This window comes from Ursus arctos, unplaced genomic scaffold (genome assembly GCF_023065955.2).
Source record: "Ursus arctos isolate Adak ecotype North America unplaced genomic scaffold, UrsArc2.0 scaffold_25, whole genome shotgun sequence".
Classification (NCBI taxonomy): domain Eukaryota; kingdom Metazoa; phylum Chordata; class Mammalia; order Carnivora; family Ursidae; genus Ursus; species Ursus arctos.
Genome location: NW_026622930.1, coordinates 3,574,528 through 3,590,934, shown reverse-complemented (window position 1 = coordinate 3,590,934; position 16,407 = coordinate 3,574,528). Strand labels below are relative to the sequence as shown.

The window sequence follows — 16,407 nt, the reverse complement described above, 5'->3', positions numbered from 1 at the left end:
ATGAAGTATTTTCCCTTTTCTCCCTGTCATTGCAGCTGGTGATGGTAAAGACAAATCTGGTCCCTCGAGACATGTGGGTTAGCTGTGTCCTCAGCCGCACAGTGAAAACATGCACGGTTATGTTCACCCGAGCCCTCATGTTCTGCTCCCACTTACTGTATAAACTTAAGCCTCTTAGATCTGCCGACATGCGGCAGACAGAGGCCGTGCCTCACGCTGCACCTGCTCGCTGCGTCTGCCCGTTGCCCGCACGCCCCCTCCACCCAGGCTGTCCATTCGGGGTGACCGTCTGCATGCCCTCCCATCCTTCCCCGCCTGCTGTCTTTCTGATCTTTCTCCTCTTGTGGTTCGTGAAACTCACGCCCTGCTCTACACACCGATCTGAGATGCCCACACAGAAAGGCCCAGACATGTCCAGCACACTTTCTGTCCTTCCAGACGCTCCCGGGGTCGTGTGTGTTCTCCCTGTTTGCACTTACGGGTTCCAGTTCCACGGTTTCAACTGTGGCCTTTTTCTGCTAAAGTGTTTCTTCTCTTTAGAATGCCTGTTTCAGCAGGGATGAAATGTTTCGAGTCTGTAAAAGTCTAGGTTTTGTTTGGCTTCGCTTTGCTTTGTTTTCAGGGTAGAATTTTGCCTCTTGAGTTCCTCGTGGGCCGAAAGCAAACCCGCTTCAGCACTGTGCCCTGCGCAGCCCCCCGACGGGGGTGCTTCTCCCAAAGCACCTTACGCTAATTTTCAGGGGAAAAAAGCCAGACTCCCGCCTTTACCATATGTGTATGTTCATATTCACATCACATTTCTAGAAATATTCCTAAAACTTCACAGAAGGCTCATTCTAAACCTTGGTGTTACTGCCGTTTCCACAGATAAATTTGCAAAGAACCCCAAGAAATATTAACTCTGCAAAAATGTGAACTTTTCATGTCTGACTTCTGCGGGTTCTAGATCGTTTTTAAAAGCCAGGGAAAGTGTACTTTATGCTGAGGTCAGATTTCCAGAAACTATGAGAGGTGGTTGTGGTTTTTGTCCTTTTGTTGTCAGATGATTGACTTAAAACGAACTTTCTCTGCTAAGACGTTTATTCACCACCACAGAAGTCATTACGCTCTCTTTAGAGTCTGTCTTCTTTTTGATGGAGACGCCAAGCAGAAAGGCTCAGTTCTGTCTAAAGTTTATAACTAATTGGCAGTCTTCTGGTGTATACGTGTGTTTAGATGATTTCCATGGCTTGTTTTGTTTCAGAAATACTGGTATTAATGCAGTGGCCCTACCTCAAAACTGACTGACTCGTTTAACTGTTATTAATGGAAATGGGTGCCTTTGGTGTAAATTCCCCGTATCAGCACCCCCACCCCACTTTCTTTGCAGACACAGTTCTCTAAATCCTCATGCAAAACTAGGACTGGTTCTTAAAAAATTTTTTTAAGTAAAACCACAATGTCCTAAACTTCAGGAAGAGAATGTTGTGGAGAAAGGGAGTCTTTTATTTCTTATTCTCAATATTAGGAAATTTTATGTAAATAATTAAGTACAGTTTTTCTGAGTGCTAGAGGGTTTGTTCCCCAAAGGGACCCACTTAATGCCTCCTACTTTAAGGACCTTTTTTTCAAATTCAATAGTAATTTTAGACCTTTTCTTGACTTTAAATCCAGTTTTAATGTGGTTTTCGTTCATTTTTTTATTTCCCTCCAAAGGAAATTTCCACGTTTGGAAAGTCTTCTGTAATGGACAGAGCCATAAAGATGCCTTTAGGAACATCTTACATAATGGGGTTTTGCTATTGATGACATTTCCTAAAATCTACAAAAATAGAGGCACTGAGTACTCTGTACAGAACTACACTTTTCGGGAGCCCAAATCACCGGTGTGGCGCACACAGCCCTTCACAGTAGCCATTAGATCATTGCTCCAGCCGAATCTGTTTGGGGGCAGTGGCCTCTGCGCGCACCGCAGAGTTCCTCGGGCAGCCTTAGAATGTGGGTGCTGGGCACCCGGCTCCCGGCTGCCCTTTGACTTAGAGTGCGGACGTGAGCTCACCCCCCAATGGCTTCGTTGTAGCAACGCCACTGCCTTTGTGATTCCAGGCACAGAAAGACCTGAAGAAGGACCGGCCTGTCGTGCGCCGCAAGTCCGAGCTGCCTCAGGACCTCCACACCAAGAACGCCTTGGAGGCTCACTGCAGAGCTGACGAGCTGGTCTCCCAGGACGGGCGCTAGCCCCCCGGAGGACCGCGTCGGGCTGGGGATGCCTGTTCTTTCCTGGATTCTGTAGAAAATACATCCTTTCTGTGCCATACCAATCAGTTACACTCAGAGTCAGAGCTTTCTTCGACCCCGTTCTGTAGGCAATAATGCACTTGCTGCCTCAGCTCGAGATTAGGAGTTCAAACAATGGTGGCTTCTCAGATCTGTTGGCAGAGCCGAGGGCCGCCGGCCACGTCCCCGGCGAGTGGGCTCAGCCCCGGCACAGCCCCCGTAAGACTGCTTCCCAAAATCAGAGCTAAGGAGAGCACCCTGGTCACCATCTTCATGTTCCACCCAACCGGAATTCGTGATCATTTAAAATAAGTGGTTCTATGATAAGATCAATGTTCTTCAAATCAAAGGAACACTTTTAAAAAGTATTACATATTTTTGAAGACTTTACAAACCTTTCCCATTGTTTCTCTGTGATTGTTACGCCTGTAGCTTCTCTCTCTCTTTCTCTCCTCCTCTCTCTCTCCTTTTTCCTTTCTTTTTATCCCATTGAGATGATTCTTTGCTGTCCTTGTTCTAACATACCTTACTGGGAAAAGTGACATGACAATCCGCCGCTGTGTTTTCCGATGGTATCTCTTTCCTTTGATTAGTGACATCTGTGCCGTGTCACTTCTTTTGTGTATAGCTAAAGCCATATTTCCAAGCCTGGGGTCCAGCACCAGGGACCCCAGCAGTTAAGCTCATAGGAGAAACTTATTTTAAAGAAAGCTTTCTCTGTCTACCTTGACCGGAATTAGAATTTTAAAATGATGTGTCCCATTTTTTGTTTGTTTGTTTGTTTGTTTGTTTGCAGACTTTTTTTTCTCTAAACATTGTTGCCCTTTCACAAGGCTCTTGAATGAATAAAGCTGTCATCTCTGAGAATCCATTTTCTACATTTTATAGAAGGTTAGAACGAGATCATCTTCAGTCGGGCCGCATCTTGGCCCGACGAGAGCTGCAGCTTCCTCTGGGCATAAAGTAACAAAAATGCCACGGTCCGTGCGGGGCGCTGGCCTGATGTCCCCTTGCCGCCGGGTCGTGGTCCCCAGACCCCAGCGGGCGGCGGCGGCGTGAGGGCTTACCGTGAACCGGGTCCAGGTGAATAGAGCACACATTATAAACACCTCATGAGGAAAATACAGCGTCTAAGTTCCCATCGGTCTTCAAATGCTGCTATTAGATTTCACGGACCTCCTTGCATGTGTCGAGCTTTTTGTTTGGGATGGAATAGCACGAGGAGAAAACCCTTCACACTTAGTGCTTCGTCTGCTCTGTATTTCTCTCAGGGTGGCCCGTGTTTTGACTTACTTATCCCGCTTGAGAGCTATTTGAGATGCGTCCTGCTGTTCTAAACAAGTGACTCTAGTTTCTTTTGTCTCTGGCATAAGATTATATTAAGTTCATGTTAAATGTCTTGCAGAAAAAGATAAAACGTGGCTTCTTTTAGGATCTGTATTAGGTCTTGGGTGTCCACGGAAACATTGTGGAAAGCAGGCACGGTTCCCCGCGCAGCCGTGGTGCCTGCTGCCCCCGGTGTCACTGACGTCCACCCACGATGTTGATTTCCTTGTGTCCCTGGAGGAAGATCATGGGGGGGGGGGGGGTTCTGGGTTAGGAGCTGAGTACTAACTAAAAAGATTGCCCCAGCTGAAAGTGGGAAAGGCCACTTTGTGAGAAGAAACACTTCCTGAGAAACTTGACAAGTTATCTATCCATTTTACCATTATGAAATTTATAATTTAAAAAAAGTTTAGATGCCTTCTCCTTTTGAGGGAAAAAGGGTGCTTTTTATTGTATAAAGCAGCGTCTTATGTATTTTGATATACCATTGTTTGAACTACCGTCTTTAGCTGATAGATTCTCAAATACCCTTGATTTTGGATGTTCAGTATGTGTGTGAGAGAGGGTTCTGGGAAGACTCTCTTCGGCCCTAGGTAAAAAGCAGAATACCCGTGATTTGGGTGATTGTATAAAGCTCAACCTGTAAGAACACCTCTTTGTCTAGGCTTTATTTCTGCTCTTTATTGAAGACAAACATTCACCAAAAGGGGGGGGGCAGTTTTGAAAGAGACTAATTTTCTTTGACAAGACTATTATTTAATATTTTGGCCTATTAAAGTTTTCCTAGTTAGTACTCAGATCCCCTGTGCTAATTGTTCAACTTATATATTATTATATAGATACACTGTTTATTCTGTACCAAACTGATTTCAAAAGTACGACATTGAAAATAAACCGGTGACTGTTTTTCTTCATAAAGTTCTGCGTTCGGCATCTTGACTCTTTCCGAAATGTACCTGTACATCAGAAATGTCACTATTCCGAGTGTCTTTTTAGTGTGGCTTTAGTATGGCTTCCTTTTAATATTGTACATACGTTGTATCTTTGTTTTATGGTAATAAGTAATAAAAATGTAGACTTCATATTTTGTACAAAATGTCCTATGTACAGAATAAAAAACGTTCATAGAAACAGCAAAAATAGGTAAGTGGCACAATTATTTTTCTTTAGAAGATATCTGTAACTTTACGCTTTAGTGAAATGTTAAGTACCTACATATTTTTTAACATTTTGTAATTCAAAACTTTCTGTTCTGACATTGTTTATGAAGAGAAAACTTCATACACGTGCCATTTAATATGCTCTTTTATCCAATTTTAAAAAAAGAAAAAACCTCTAAAAATGGTGTATTATATGGACTAAATAAAGAACATGTGAATTTTATTGCTCATCATGAAACTAAATTTAGCCACGGTGTCGGGCCAGCTGGGCCTGGCAGTTAGCAGGCTTCCCTTCGGGCGAGGGCAGCCACGCCAGGGACACCGTCTGGGAGATGGGGAGCGGAGGCCCCGGCCCAGCTTCCCCAGCTCATTCCGTGAGCTCGTGGCTCACCTCCCTCAGGGAAAAAAGTAGAGGTGCCTTTCTCCACCCCCCTCTCATCTTTGAGGAGGCAAATGTGAGTCAGAGCACAATTTATAGAAATGAAATTATTTGACCCCAAATCGTGATGTTTAAAATAATTCTTGAAAAGAAATTAATGTCTTGCAAACAGTAAGAATCGGTGGGAATCGATCTGGGGTCTCTGCCGGCCGCCCCCCTTCTTCATGGGGAACCTCAGCCTCACTGATGCTGGGAGTCAACAAAGTAGGCTGAGAATCAGGTACGTCCTCAAGTCCCTGCCACCCACCACCCACCTCCGTGGCCGCGCTGGGTCGACCTTCCAGCAGGCACACGGTGACCTGTGCACCTCCGTTCCCTTCTCTGTCAGAGGGTCTCGTGATGCCTCTGACACGCGTAAATACAGGAGACATTGCTCTGGAGCTGGGGCGTGTGGAGGGGGCCGAGCCCATGGTAAGTCTGTGGGGAAGTTTGGAGAGCCACACATACCCCACTTCCACCCAGGGGCAGGTGTGCTGGTCAGAGGACACCCTAAACGTGGTGCAGCTAGGAACTGGCTGTGTCCTCGGACCAGGCACCCCTCACCTCCCGTCTTGGAATCGGAGAAGCCGCCGTGGCCAGTAGCATCCGTGAGAGAACTCGGGGTGGACGCGTACCACGAGGTCAGCTTCACGCCACTCCTGTTTTCGGGCTAGCAGGTGGAACCCACTCCGTGTCTCCTTCCAGGAGAATCAGCACCTTACGCCAGGAGCTGCTGGAGGCCGTGTTTGTTGACTTTATTCTCATGACCCACCAAAGTATCTGCCGCTGTGACCCTCCTTGACAGGTGAGGACAGGCGCACTCAGAGGTCGAGTCGCTGGCCCGAGGTCACAAAGTACGGAGTGGAGCCAGGTTTCAGCCCACACGGCGTCACCTCGGAGTCCCTCCCCTTACCACTGTGTTACACCGGAGGGACACCTGGGTCATGCAAGGTCAGAGGTGCAGGGGAGGGGGTGGCCACGAACACATGGGAGGGCTTCTGACCATGCACTTGACTTCTAGAACCGGAGGAACCCAGAAACCATCCAGTCCCGTGGCCTTCACATACACTTCAGAAGCTCCTGTTCTTACATAAGGTTTGTGATATTTTAACTACTTAAAAAAAAAAAAAAAAACCTCAAATGTGTTCTACCAACTTTCAGCCCTTTGGAGACCACCAGCTCATTAGCTTCTGTCCTCGGTAACTTCATCATGTTACTGTGTGAACCCGTAAATGTGCCAGAACTTCAGCTCTTCTTTGTTTAATATATGTGGTTTTACAGAAGATATCATTTCTGGGCGGGGGAGTAGATTCCATGATCCAAAAGTTTGAAATACACTAAGATTAACTTTTTTAGAGAAGGAAATGGGAGGAGTAGAGACAGAGCAGTGCACCCAGATGGTTCGCGGCTGAGCGTTTTCCCGCTCTGGCCTGCAATCTCCTGTCTCTGCTTTTTACAAAAGTATTACGTAAACTCCACAGCACTTTGCGGGAGTGGAGGAAAGAATCTCTAATTCATCTTTTTTTTTTTAAGATTTTATTTATTTGAGAGAGAGAACGAGCAGTGGGGATGGGCAGAGGGGGAGAGAGAGAAAAAGAAGCAGACTCTCCGTTGAGCAGGGAGCCCAATGTGGGGCTCGATCCCAGTACCAGGATCATGACCTGAGCTGAAGGCAGATGCTTCACCGACTGAGCCCCCCAGGCGCCCCTCTAGTTCTTCTTTCTTCTGATCACACCCAGTTCAGGGGAAACGTGGCCTGGTTTACTCCTGTGGGGCTTTTAGAAACAGCTCAGTAAATTTAAGCTGGAGCTGAACTCAGCTTTGTGGTTTATGTTACAGGATGATGCATAACTGATTACTAGTCAATCCCAAGAGTTCTCTGACCCATCTTTTTTTTTTTCCAGTTTTATTGAGATGCAGTTGGCCTGCAGCTCTGTGTCAGTCTCGGGGCACCGCATAATGACTCACATACGGTATTGTGAGATGACCACAGTAAGTTTAGTTAACCTCCACCTCCGCGCTTAGTGACCCCAACGAAAACCTCCTAGGTTCCTGTAGTAAGAACAGCCAGTAAGAGACACTTGGGTGAACTCTCCATCGTGCCGGGGCAGGAGCAGCGAGCAGTGGAGGAGTGGGCATCTCTGCTGCGGGAAGCCCACGGAGCTCCCAGCAGCCCCTGGAATCAGGCCCGTTCAGGAATCCCTTTTATGCAGCGGGTCTGGGCCCCGGAGGCATCTGATAGAAGTGCTGGGTCTCTGCCTGTCTCCCTCCCACACACACACATCCCGGCCCGCTCACACCAGCACCATGCACAGAGTCGGGATGTGGATTCCCGGGGACACTGGGTGGACCCGGGCACTAAAGCGAACACTGAGGGGTCAGCCTAAGGTTCCCTGTCCGCCTCGCTCAGGTGCGGTCACCTCATTAGCACCTTCATTACCATCTCCAAAATGCATCTTCTAGAAATCTGCCTCAAGTTAAGTGTAGATTTAAGGGCACCTTCTAGCCAGTAACTGCCCCTTTCCTTTGGGATTTTCTCCTGGAGCCCCACGTGCCAACACAAGGCAGGTGAGCGGAGCATCAAGGAACCTGTTGACCACGCGCTTACGGAGAGCGTGTTTCGACCTTACTGAGAATGGGCTCCTGCGTCGTGAAGTCAGCCCAGCGTGAGCGTGCTGCTGAGGCTTGGAGACCGGAGCAGGCTCAGCTCCCGGACAGCGATGGATCCTGAGGCCGGGGCCTCTCGCAAACCAGAATGTTAGGCACCACTGAGCCCACAAAACCCAGGCTGACCCCCAAGGCCACATTCATTGGCTGCTCTTGAGCTGAAAAGCAAATAACGTCTAATAAGTCCGACCATTTGATGAATTGTTTTCTTCGGTTCAGTGTTGTCAAAATCCAGATGATTCTGTGGTGAAAGTGTTTGCTAGGAGAGCCAGAGGTTGCTTCCTACAGAACTGTGTCCTCACGAGTTTCAAAAAGACCAGCATAAAAAGCCTGCCACGTGGAGTGCCACGTGAGTGAAGCCCGAGCACGCAAGCAGGTCAGGGTCAACAGCACGGAAGGCAGAGGAACAGGCTTACTGGAACCTGCGGGGGGCCTGGTGGCGCAGAGAGTGACGGCCGAAGGGCTGCATTCACACTGGGGATGTCCCCGAGACCACCATGGGTGCAGTAACTCCCTGGAAGGACCCAGAAGGAAGCAAAACTACCGTACTCCTGGTCACCCTTTATGACCGCCAAGGACACAGGTTAAGGTCAGCAGGAGGAAAAGCCGCGTCGGGCAGGGCCGGCCAGGAGAGGCTGGGCTCAGAGCCCGCTCGTCCTCTCCTGGAGGTCACTCCTGCTCTGCATGCGTGGGCCAAACCAGGGAAGGGCCCGGGCGCCTGGCTGTCCAGGGCTTCAGGGGGGCCAGTCACACTTAACGTGGGATTCCAAAGGCTGGGCTGACCCTGTGCAGCCCACAACCACACTGCAGATCTCATTGTTACCGTGGACTGGCCGGCGTGGCCCAAGAGCCCCAGGGAGACAAGATCCTCGTCTGGCAGGACTTCCCCAGGGCTTTGGGGCAGCCCGCTGGGAGCTGGGGCAGTGGCCAAGCCTCTCCTGGGGCTGGGTGAGCCCTTCCCAGCGCCGTGGTCCTCAGAGACAGGGAGCTAGAAGCACGGAGAGGCTCGCTCACGGCCAAGGCCACGGCCAACAAGGGCACAGCCAGGAGCCGGCACTCCCTCCGGGGCCTCTGACTCAGCTCTCCCCACGGCGCCGCCACGGGCAGCCAGCCGGAGGGGGGCCTTCTGGCTCCGGCCCAAGACCGGCTTTCCGATTAAGCCGTTGGAGAAGGTGGAGGATTCCGGAGACAAGGCTACCAACCCGCCGATAGGAACAGAACAGACCCTAGAGTATATGGGCCGCGCTCAGCAGCTCTGGGGGGAGACCACTGCGTCCCTCGAAGTGGCTAAGAGGTGACTTGTATTCAACGTCAAAATTAAAGACAGGAAACATACCTCAGCTTCAGACACCGTCATGGCTCCCCTGGCACCGGGTACCTAGCAACGTCAGAGCCCAGGAAGGTCTCCAGAGGGCAGGAATCTCAGGCAAAAAAACTTCACTCATTCCTTCCTTCCTTCATTCATTCACAGCATAATGAACACCATGGGCCCCCTGCCCAAATTAAAATGTAGTCAATTAACAGTAACGAATGTCCTTTCTTACTAGCGTTTTCTCCAGCCTGGAGATTGGCACGACTTCAGGTGCCAGCAGGCACGTCATCGGTGAGGAGACCCAGGGCCGTGGAGGCTCAGGCCACATAGAGCCGAGCCCAGACAGAACCCGCGTCTCCCAGGGACCCGGTCTCCCCCTGAGTGACGCTGGGACCAGTGTCAGATTTCTGTTGACCAGGCTTGGGTCCCCACCACCAGTCTGCACACTAGTGCTGAGCACGACAGAGTGCCGCCACGTCCTCATCGAGGCGTGAGAGATGGCCAGCGGAGCCAGTCCCTCAGAAAATGAACGGCATTAAAGTATTATTGTCCTTTACCGGACGTGCTGTTCCTCCACTTTGGGCACCATACCCTCATGACGTGGCAAACGCAAATAGCCGTTTCTTTTGTAATTCCACACTAGAAAACAGTTGGCAACACTGTGTCCCCCTACCCGCCCCCGAAGGTGTTAACCGTATGACAATAGTGATCTGCCTCCTGACCTATGAAATCCAGAATTCTAGAAACCCTGGTCTGCTTCGAAGCCCTTGCTTTACAGAAAATGAAGTAGACTCAGAGAAAGCAAGCCCCTAACTAGTGAGTGCTACAACCCAGCGGGTTGGATGTGGGGTTTTCTTGAGGACCTTTTTTAAGATTTTATTTATTTGAGGGGGTGAGAGCACGAACGGGGAGGGGAAGAGGGAGAGAGAGACTCTCAAGCAGACTCCCTGCTGAGCACGGAGCTGGACGCGGGGCTCGATCTCACAACCCTGAGATCATGACCTGAGCCGAAATCAAGAGTTGGATGCTCAACCGACTGAGACCCCGGGGCGCCCCGGGTTGGACGTGTCTAATAGGAACTCAGAGTTGTGTGTTCATGCTGCCTGCCGCTGCATTCTTTCTAGGTTGTGGTTTGTTTGGGTTTTTTACTGTCTCTAGGAATTGCATATTCGAAAGATTTATTTGAGATAGATAGTGAACCTCTTTGGGGAACATTTTTACTCAGTAAAAATTCAGATATTTCCTGAATAGAAAAATTTTCCCCATCAGAAAACCTAAGTTTCTCAGAACACTTGGAAAAAGTCTTTGGAATCGTCTTCAGTCTGTTGTACAGGATGGGCCAGAAATGCTCAGTCATCAGTAGCCACACATTTTCGATCTTTTATAAAAAAAGTGCCCATATTTTCCACCAGTTGACCTTATAAAACTTCGAGTACAAAAAAAAAAAAAAAAAAATCAAAATCAAATCCAGCCTCCCAGAGTGAAGATTTGACCTAAAAGAGGACAGAAGTATTCCAATCAACAGACATCTGGGCCTGTGGACACCGGGTCCTCAGGGTGCCTGGGATGGTCTGGACACCCGTGGCACCCAGGGTCAGTGCCGGCAGCACCGGCCGGCCCGCCAGCCCCGCCCAGCCCCGCCAGCCCCGCTCTACAGCTGTCTTCATCTGGTGGTGGCGCAGCCCCACACCCACGGCCCAGCCAGAAACCCAGCCTGGAGTCTCCCCTCCGCCAGGACGCAGCTCTCTACTTGCCCGCCCCAGCTTTGCTCCCACGCCTCCCTCGATGGCCTTCTCTCTGGAGCATCTCAAAACAGTGATCACGTCACCCTCTTGTTTAAAACCCAGGAGTGGCTTTACATGGCACTTAAATGAAGCCTGAACTCCTTCCCACGGGCTCCAGGATCTCTCTGATCTGCCTGCTGCCAACATCTGCAGCTGCCTCTGACCCACGTCCCCCATGTTCCTACACTGGCCTCCCTTTCTCAGCTCTTTCCCACCTCAGGGCCTTTGCACAGGCCATCATTGCCCACCCTATCCCCAGAGAAGCATGGCTGACTTCCTTCTGTCCTGCATGTGTAAACGTCAGTGTTTTCTCTTGAGAGAGGCCTTCTCTGACCACCCTGTCAGAATTGGGAACTTCCCATTTTCTTCCAAGCCCTGATACAATCTGTAATTATATTTGTTCCTTAGTTAAGTGCCTCCACCAGCAGACAGGGACCTCGGCTGCTTTTTTACTGTGTCCGCAGTGCTCAGCTCCATCCCCACACAACAGGGTCCTTTGCTCACTGGGTTAAGTGGGTGAGGGTGCACTGGGCTGGGGGACACACCAGGGACTGAGTGTGCCTGCGGCAGGAAGAGCCCAACGTTGGGGGGGGAGAAGGATACTTGCTCGTTGCCTGTTCAACACGATGGTGCTGACGAACAACACAGACATCTTTGCTTCTGCGTAACCAGGACAGCCCAACAAACCAGGCTCAGCCATGAGTGTCACAACAGGGAGTGGGCAGGGCTAGGGAGGGGCATCCCAGGGGCTCCCCCCATGAAAGGGAAGGATGTTCCAAGCAAAGGGATGCATACAAAGATCCAGGGATGGGGGAGGCATGCAGTGATGCTGGAGCTAGGCTGTCACCAGACTGACCAGGGAGAGTGGCCATGAAATGAGGCTGCAGCTTTCTGCAGGGCTGGGCCATGAAGCCCACCCATCCTTTTAAGGAATTTGGGCTTCAGCCTGTAGACAGTGAGAAGGTATGAAAGAATTCTACACAGGGGACAGTGAAGTCCCTGAAGTGGAATGTCAGCTGGGGGTGGGGGTCTCAGGTGGGAGAACAAGGAGTGGCTCGGAGGCACCGAACCCCCTATGGGTGTGAAGTCCCCGCTGCTGCTTGGCCTGGGGTGTCTGGGCCGGCGCTGAGCATTGCCAAGACCAAGTGAGGCCCCCGAGTGCTGGACACATGGCCGTGCTAAGACACTGGGCTGCAGTAACCGTGGGAGAGACTCAGGAGCCAGGACAAGAGTACCAAGAGTCACCTTGTACTGAGGACGGGTGGTGGCCGGACACCATGCGTGGCATTGACACGTGTTCTCTCTGTCAATCTTCGCACCGAAGGCAGGCAGCCAGGGCTGTGGCCACCCAGACCCTACTCTTCTCTATCACCCACCACTGCCAACAGGATGCTTCACGGGCCTTGGGCAGGAACACAGGGAAGGGAAGCACGGCCATCTTAGGTTTTTTAATTTGGCAGCTGAAGGCTGGTGGTCCCCTTCAACAGAATGCATCTGATTCATTCACCCAAAAAATGTCTTCTTTTTGAGCAAGAGGCCATCCTCAAGCACATCGCCACACTGCAGAAAAGACTGGATTGAAGAGATCATTGAATACAGTATGAGAGCATATTGGGGGTGGGGGGCATCTAGCCCAGCCTGCCTGGGGCCAGGGGCTCCCAGAGGGATGCATTTCCTAATCTGATCTAACAACAAGTCCCTGGGCCAGGGGAGAGGCCCCCTCACAGTAAGAACGCATGGGGCAGAGCAAAGGGAACACGCGACCCCATGGGCTGGCAGGACGTCTGTGCCTCGGGGCCTGTCCACCATGGAAACTGGGTGTGAAGTTCCAGGCAGGGCAGAGTGGAGCCTGAGACAGGAGGTGTGCAGGGCCTTCAGTGTGTGGTCACCTGGCTGTAGGCGTGGCCGAGGCATGGTCATGCCATCGACATGAGTGTTTACCGCACAGTGTAGCCAGCACTGTGCTCCTGGAACTTATTTCCTGGTGGGGAAAGGCAGACAAGAAGAAAGTATCGCTAGTAGAAGAGCTATATAGTCACATGTAGGGCCACCCACCTCTGATGGAGGTCGGGTGGCCTCCCTGAGGGTGGGATGTCTAAGGTGTGATCTGGATGGAAAGGAGCCAGGCTTGGGAAACTGGGGGCTGGGGATGGAGTGTGTGCTGGCAGTGGAGACGGGTGCAAGTCCAACAAGAACCCATGTCTGGCTGCCCAAAGAGAGTCCTAGGAAGGGAGGGGACACCTTCTGGTGTGTTTGCTGAGTGGTCACAGACCTAGACAGCAGCCCACCCAGCTTACACCTGGGTCAAGGCTCAAGACCTCGAAAACAGGCCCAGGTGGCTTCAGCTGATCTCATGTGTTAAACACAATGGAGCAACATTTTCAAGATTCCCAAGGAAATACGAGACAAGGATGGCTGTTTGGGTTTTTTTGTTTCTGTTTTTGTTTTTATCCAGTGAAACTGCTGATTGGCTTTAAAGGGCACAGAAAAAAATAATTACAAGGATGCAAGAGCTCCTTCCCATGAGACCTTCCTGACGTGACCAGAGCTGAAGGTAGCTGCTTAACCGACTGAGCCACCAGAAGCCCCTAAACTCTAGTCTTTAAACCAGAGAACACTCCTTTTCAAGTTCACCTGCAACATTTATGAAAACTGATCACATACTAAGCCACAAAAATCTGAAATTCCAAACATAACATAACAGCACTCTGATTACCACATGACAAAACTGGAAATTAAGAATAATATTTCTTCAAAGGTCTTTCCACATAGAAGTTTTTAAGCCACTAAGTAACTCTAAGATCAAGAGAGAAATGTAAATTCGATGCAGCATTTCTAAAAAAAAAAAAAAAATAGTACTGAAACTATGACATATCAGAATCTATGGGATGCAGCCAACATTGTGCTCAGATGTAAATTCATAGCATTCAAAATCCATATCAAAAATTTTTAAATAACTTAAACATCCAACATAAAAACCTGCGAAAAGGGGCACATGGGTGGCTCAGTTGGTTCAAGTGTCCAACTCTTGATATCAGCTCAGATCATGATCTCAGCGTCATGAGGTCAAGCCCCGTGTTGGGCTGTGCATTCATCAAGGAGTCTGCTTCCCTCCCTCTCCCCCTGCCCCTGCCCTTTCTCTCTCTCTAAAATATATCTTTTTAAAAAAAACGTTAAGTGGGGTGCGTAGGTGGCTCAGTAGGTTAAAGCGTCTGCCTTCACCTCAAGTCATGATCCCAGGGTCCTGGGATCAAGCCCTGCATGGGGCTCTCTGCTCAACTGGAGCCTGCTTCTCCCTCTCCCTCTCTCTGCCTGCCTCTCTGCCTCCTTGTGCTCTCTTTCACTCTCTCTCTGTCAAATAAATAAAATCTTTTTGAAAAATTTTTAAAGCTGCAAAAGAACAGCAAGGTAATATTTTTAAAAGCAGAAAGTAAAAGGATGTCCAACATCATTAGTTATTAGGAAAATGGAAATTGAAATCATAACCTACTGCTACACAGCAACAGGTGAATGCACTCATGCACTCATGTAAGTAAAATATAACTAAAAACCTAACAATATCAAATGTTTAGAGGATGGAGCAACAGGGGATCGCTCACTCATTGCTGGTGGGAATGCAAAATGGTGTGCCCACTTTGGAAATCAATTTTCTAGTTTCTTTCAGAATTAAACATACACTTTCCGCTTTCCATATGACCCCGTTATTCCACTTATAAGCCTTCCTAAATACCAGAAAGAAGTGTTTACCCAATAGACTTGAAAACATATTTCTTTAAGTCTTATATCAGAATGTTCATAGCAGCTTTGCTTTTTTTTTTTTTTTTTCTTTTAAGGAGGCCCCATGCCCAGCGTGGAGCCCCAAGTGGGGCTTGAACTCACAACCCTGAGATCGGGACCTGAGCTGAGACCCAAGAGTCAGATGCTCAACCAACTGAGCCACCCAGGTGCCCTGATTTACTTTTAATTGCCAAAAATTGAAACACAAAATACCCATCAAGTGTGAATGGATAAACAAGTTGGTTATTATATATATATACACACACACACACACAATAAAATAAGCAATTAATAAACAATTAAAAATCGAAAGGACCACTGATACATTCAATGTAGATCAATCTCCAAAACTTTATTCTAAGTGAAAAAAATTAGATACAAAAGGCCATATGACGTTTGATTCCTTTTTATATGATCTTTAGGGCCAGGGGAGCTCTAGAAATCTGATGAGTGGTTGCCAGGAGCCGGTGTGGAATAGTGACCAAAGAAGGGCACAAGGCAGCTCTTTTGGGGTGATGGGAACTCAGTATCTGAGTTGTAGTGGTGACTACACAGATGTTAGGTCTGTCGTGACTCACAGAACAGTATACTGTGGTGACTACACAGATGTTAGGTCTGTCGTGACTCACAGAACAGTGTACTGTGGTGACTACACAGATGTTAGGTCTGTCGTGACTCACAGAACAGTGTACTGTGGTGACTACACAGATGTTAGGTCTGTCGTGACTCACAGAACAGTGTACTGTGGTGACTACACAGATGTTAGGTCTGTCGTGACTCACAGAACAGTGTACTGTGGTGACTACACAGATGTTAGGTCTGTCGTGACTCACAGAACAGTGTACTGTGGTGACTACACAGATGTTAGGTCTGTCGTGACTCACAGAACAGTGTACTGTGGTGACTACACAGATGTTAGGTCTGTCGTGACTCACAGAACAGTGTACTGTGGTGACTACACAGATGTTAGGTCTGTCGTGACTCACAGAACAGTGTACTGTGGTGACTACACAGATGTTAGGTCTGTCGTGACTCACAGAACAGTGTACTGTGGTGACTACACAGATGTTAGGTCTGTCGTGACTCACAGAACAGTGTACTGTGGTGACTACACAGATGTTAGGTCTGTCGTGACTCACAGAACAGTGTACTGTGGTGACTACACAGATGTTAGGTCTGTCGTGACTCACAGAACAGTGTACTGTGGTGACTACACAGATGTTAGGTCTGTCGTGACTCACAGAACAGTGTACTGTGGTGACTACACAGATGTTAGGTCTGTCGTGACTCACAGAACAGTGTACTGTGGTGACTACACAGATGTTAGGTCTGTCGTGACTCACAGAACAGTATACTGTAGAGGTGTGGATCTTGCCATACTTAAACTATATCCCAATAAACCTGCCTTAAGCAAAAAAAGAAAAAATTAAAATAAAAACTAATATTGGGTCCAGTGACCTGATGGTACACCAAGGTTGGTCTGAAAAGAAAAGAGTGTAACAACAACCAAAATATTCTGATCATTCCAAAAGCAATCATTCATTCAGAAAAAGAAATTAATTTTGAGGGGCACCTAGGTGGCTCTGTCGGTGAAGTGTCTGCCTTCAGCTCAGGTCATGATCCCAGAGTCCTGGGATTGAGTCCTGTATCAGGCACCCTGCTCAGCGGGGAGTCTGCTTCTCCCTCTGCCCCTCCCCCTGCTTGTGC

The 16,407-nt window shown here is 49.0% G+C and overlaps 1 protein-coding gene across 16 annotated transcripts in view; it reads left to right on the top strand.

Moving 5' to 3' along the window:
- The window catches only part of PPP2R5C (protein phosphatase 2 regulatory subunit B'gamma), a 120,632-nt gene extending 115,667 nt beyond the window's left edge, over positions 1 to 4,965 (top strand). For 9 of the 16 annotated variants that reach the window (XM_057318659.1, XM_057318652.1, XM_057318650.1 and 6 more), the window contains one exon: positions 2,086 to 4,965. In XM_057318659.1, the coding sequence (XP_057174642.1) occupies positions 2,086 to 2,101 (16 nt within the window). In that variant the 3' untranslated portion in view covers positions 2,102 to 4,965. Of the gene's footprint in view, positions 1 to 35 lie in introns of all 16 variants that reach the window. The other 7 variants (XM_057318656.1, XM_057318649.1, XM_057318661.1 and 4 more) reach the window with 2 other exon arrangements.
- Positions 4,966 to 16,407: the final 11,442 nt, after the last annotated feature.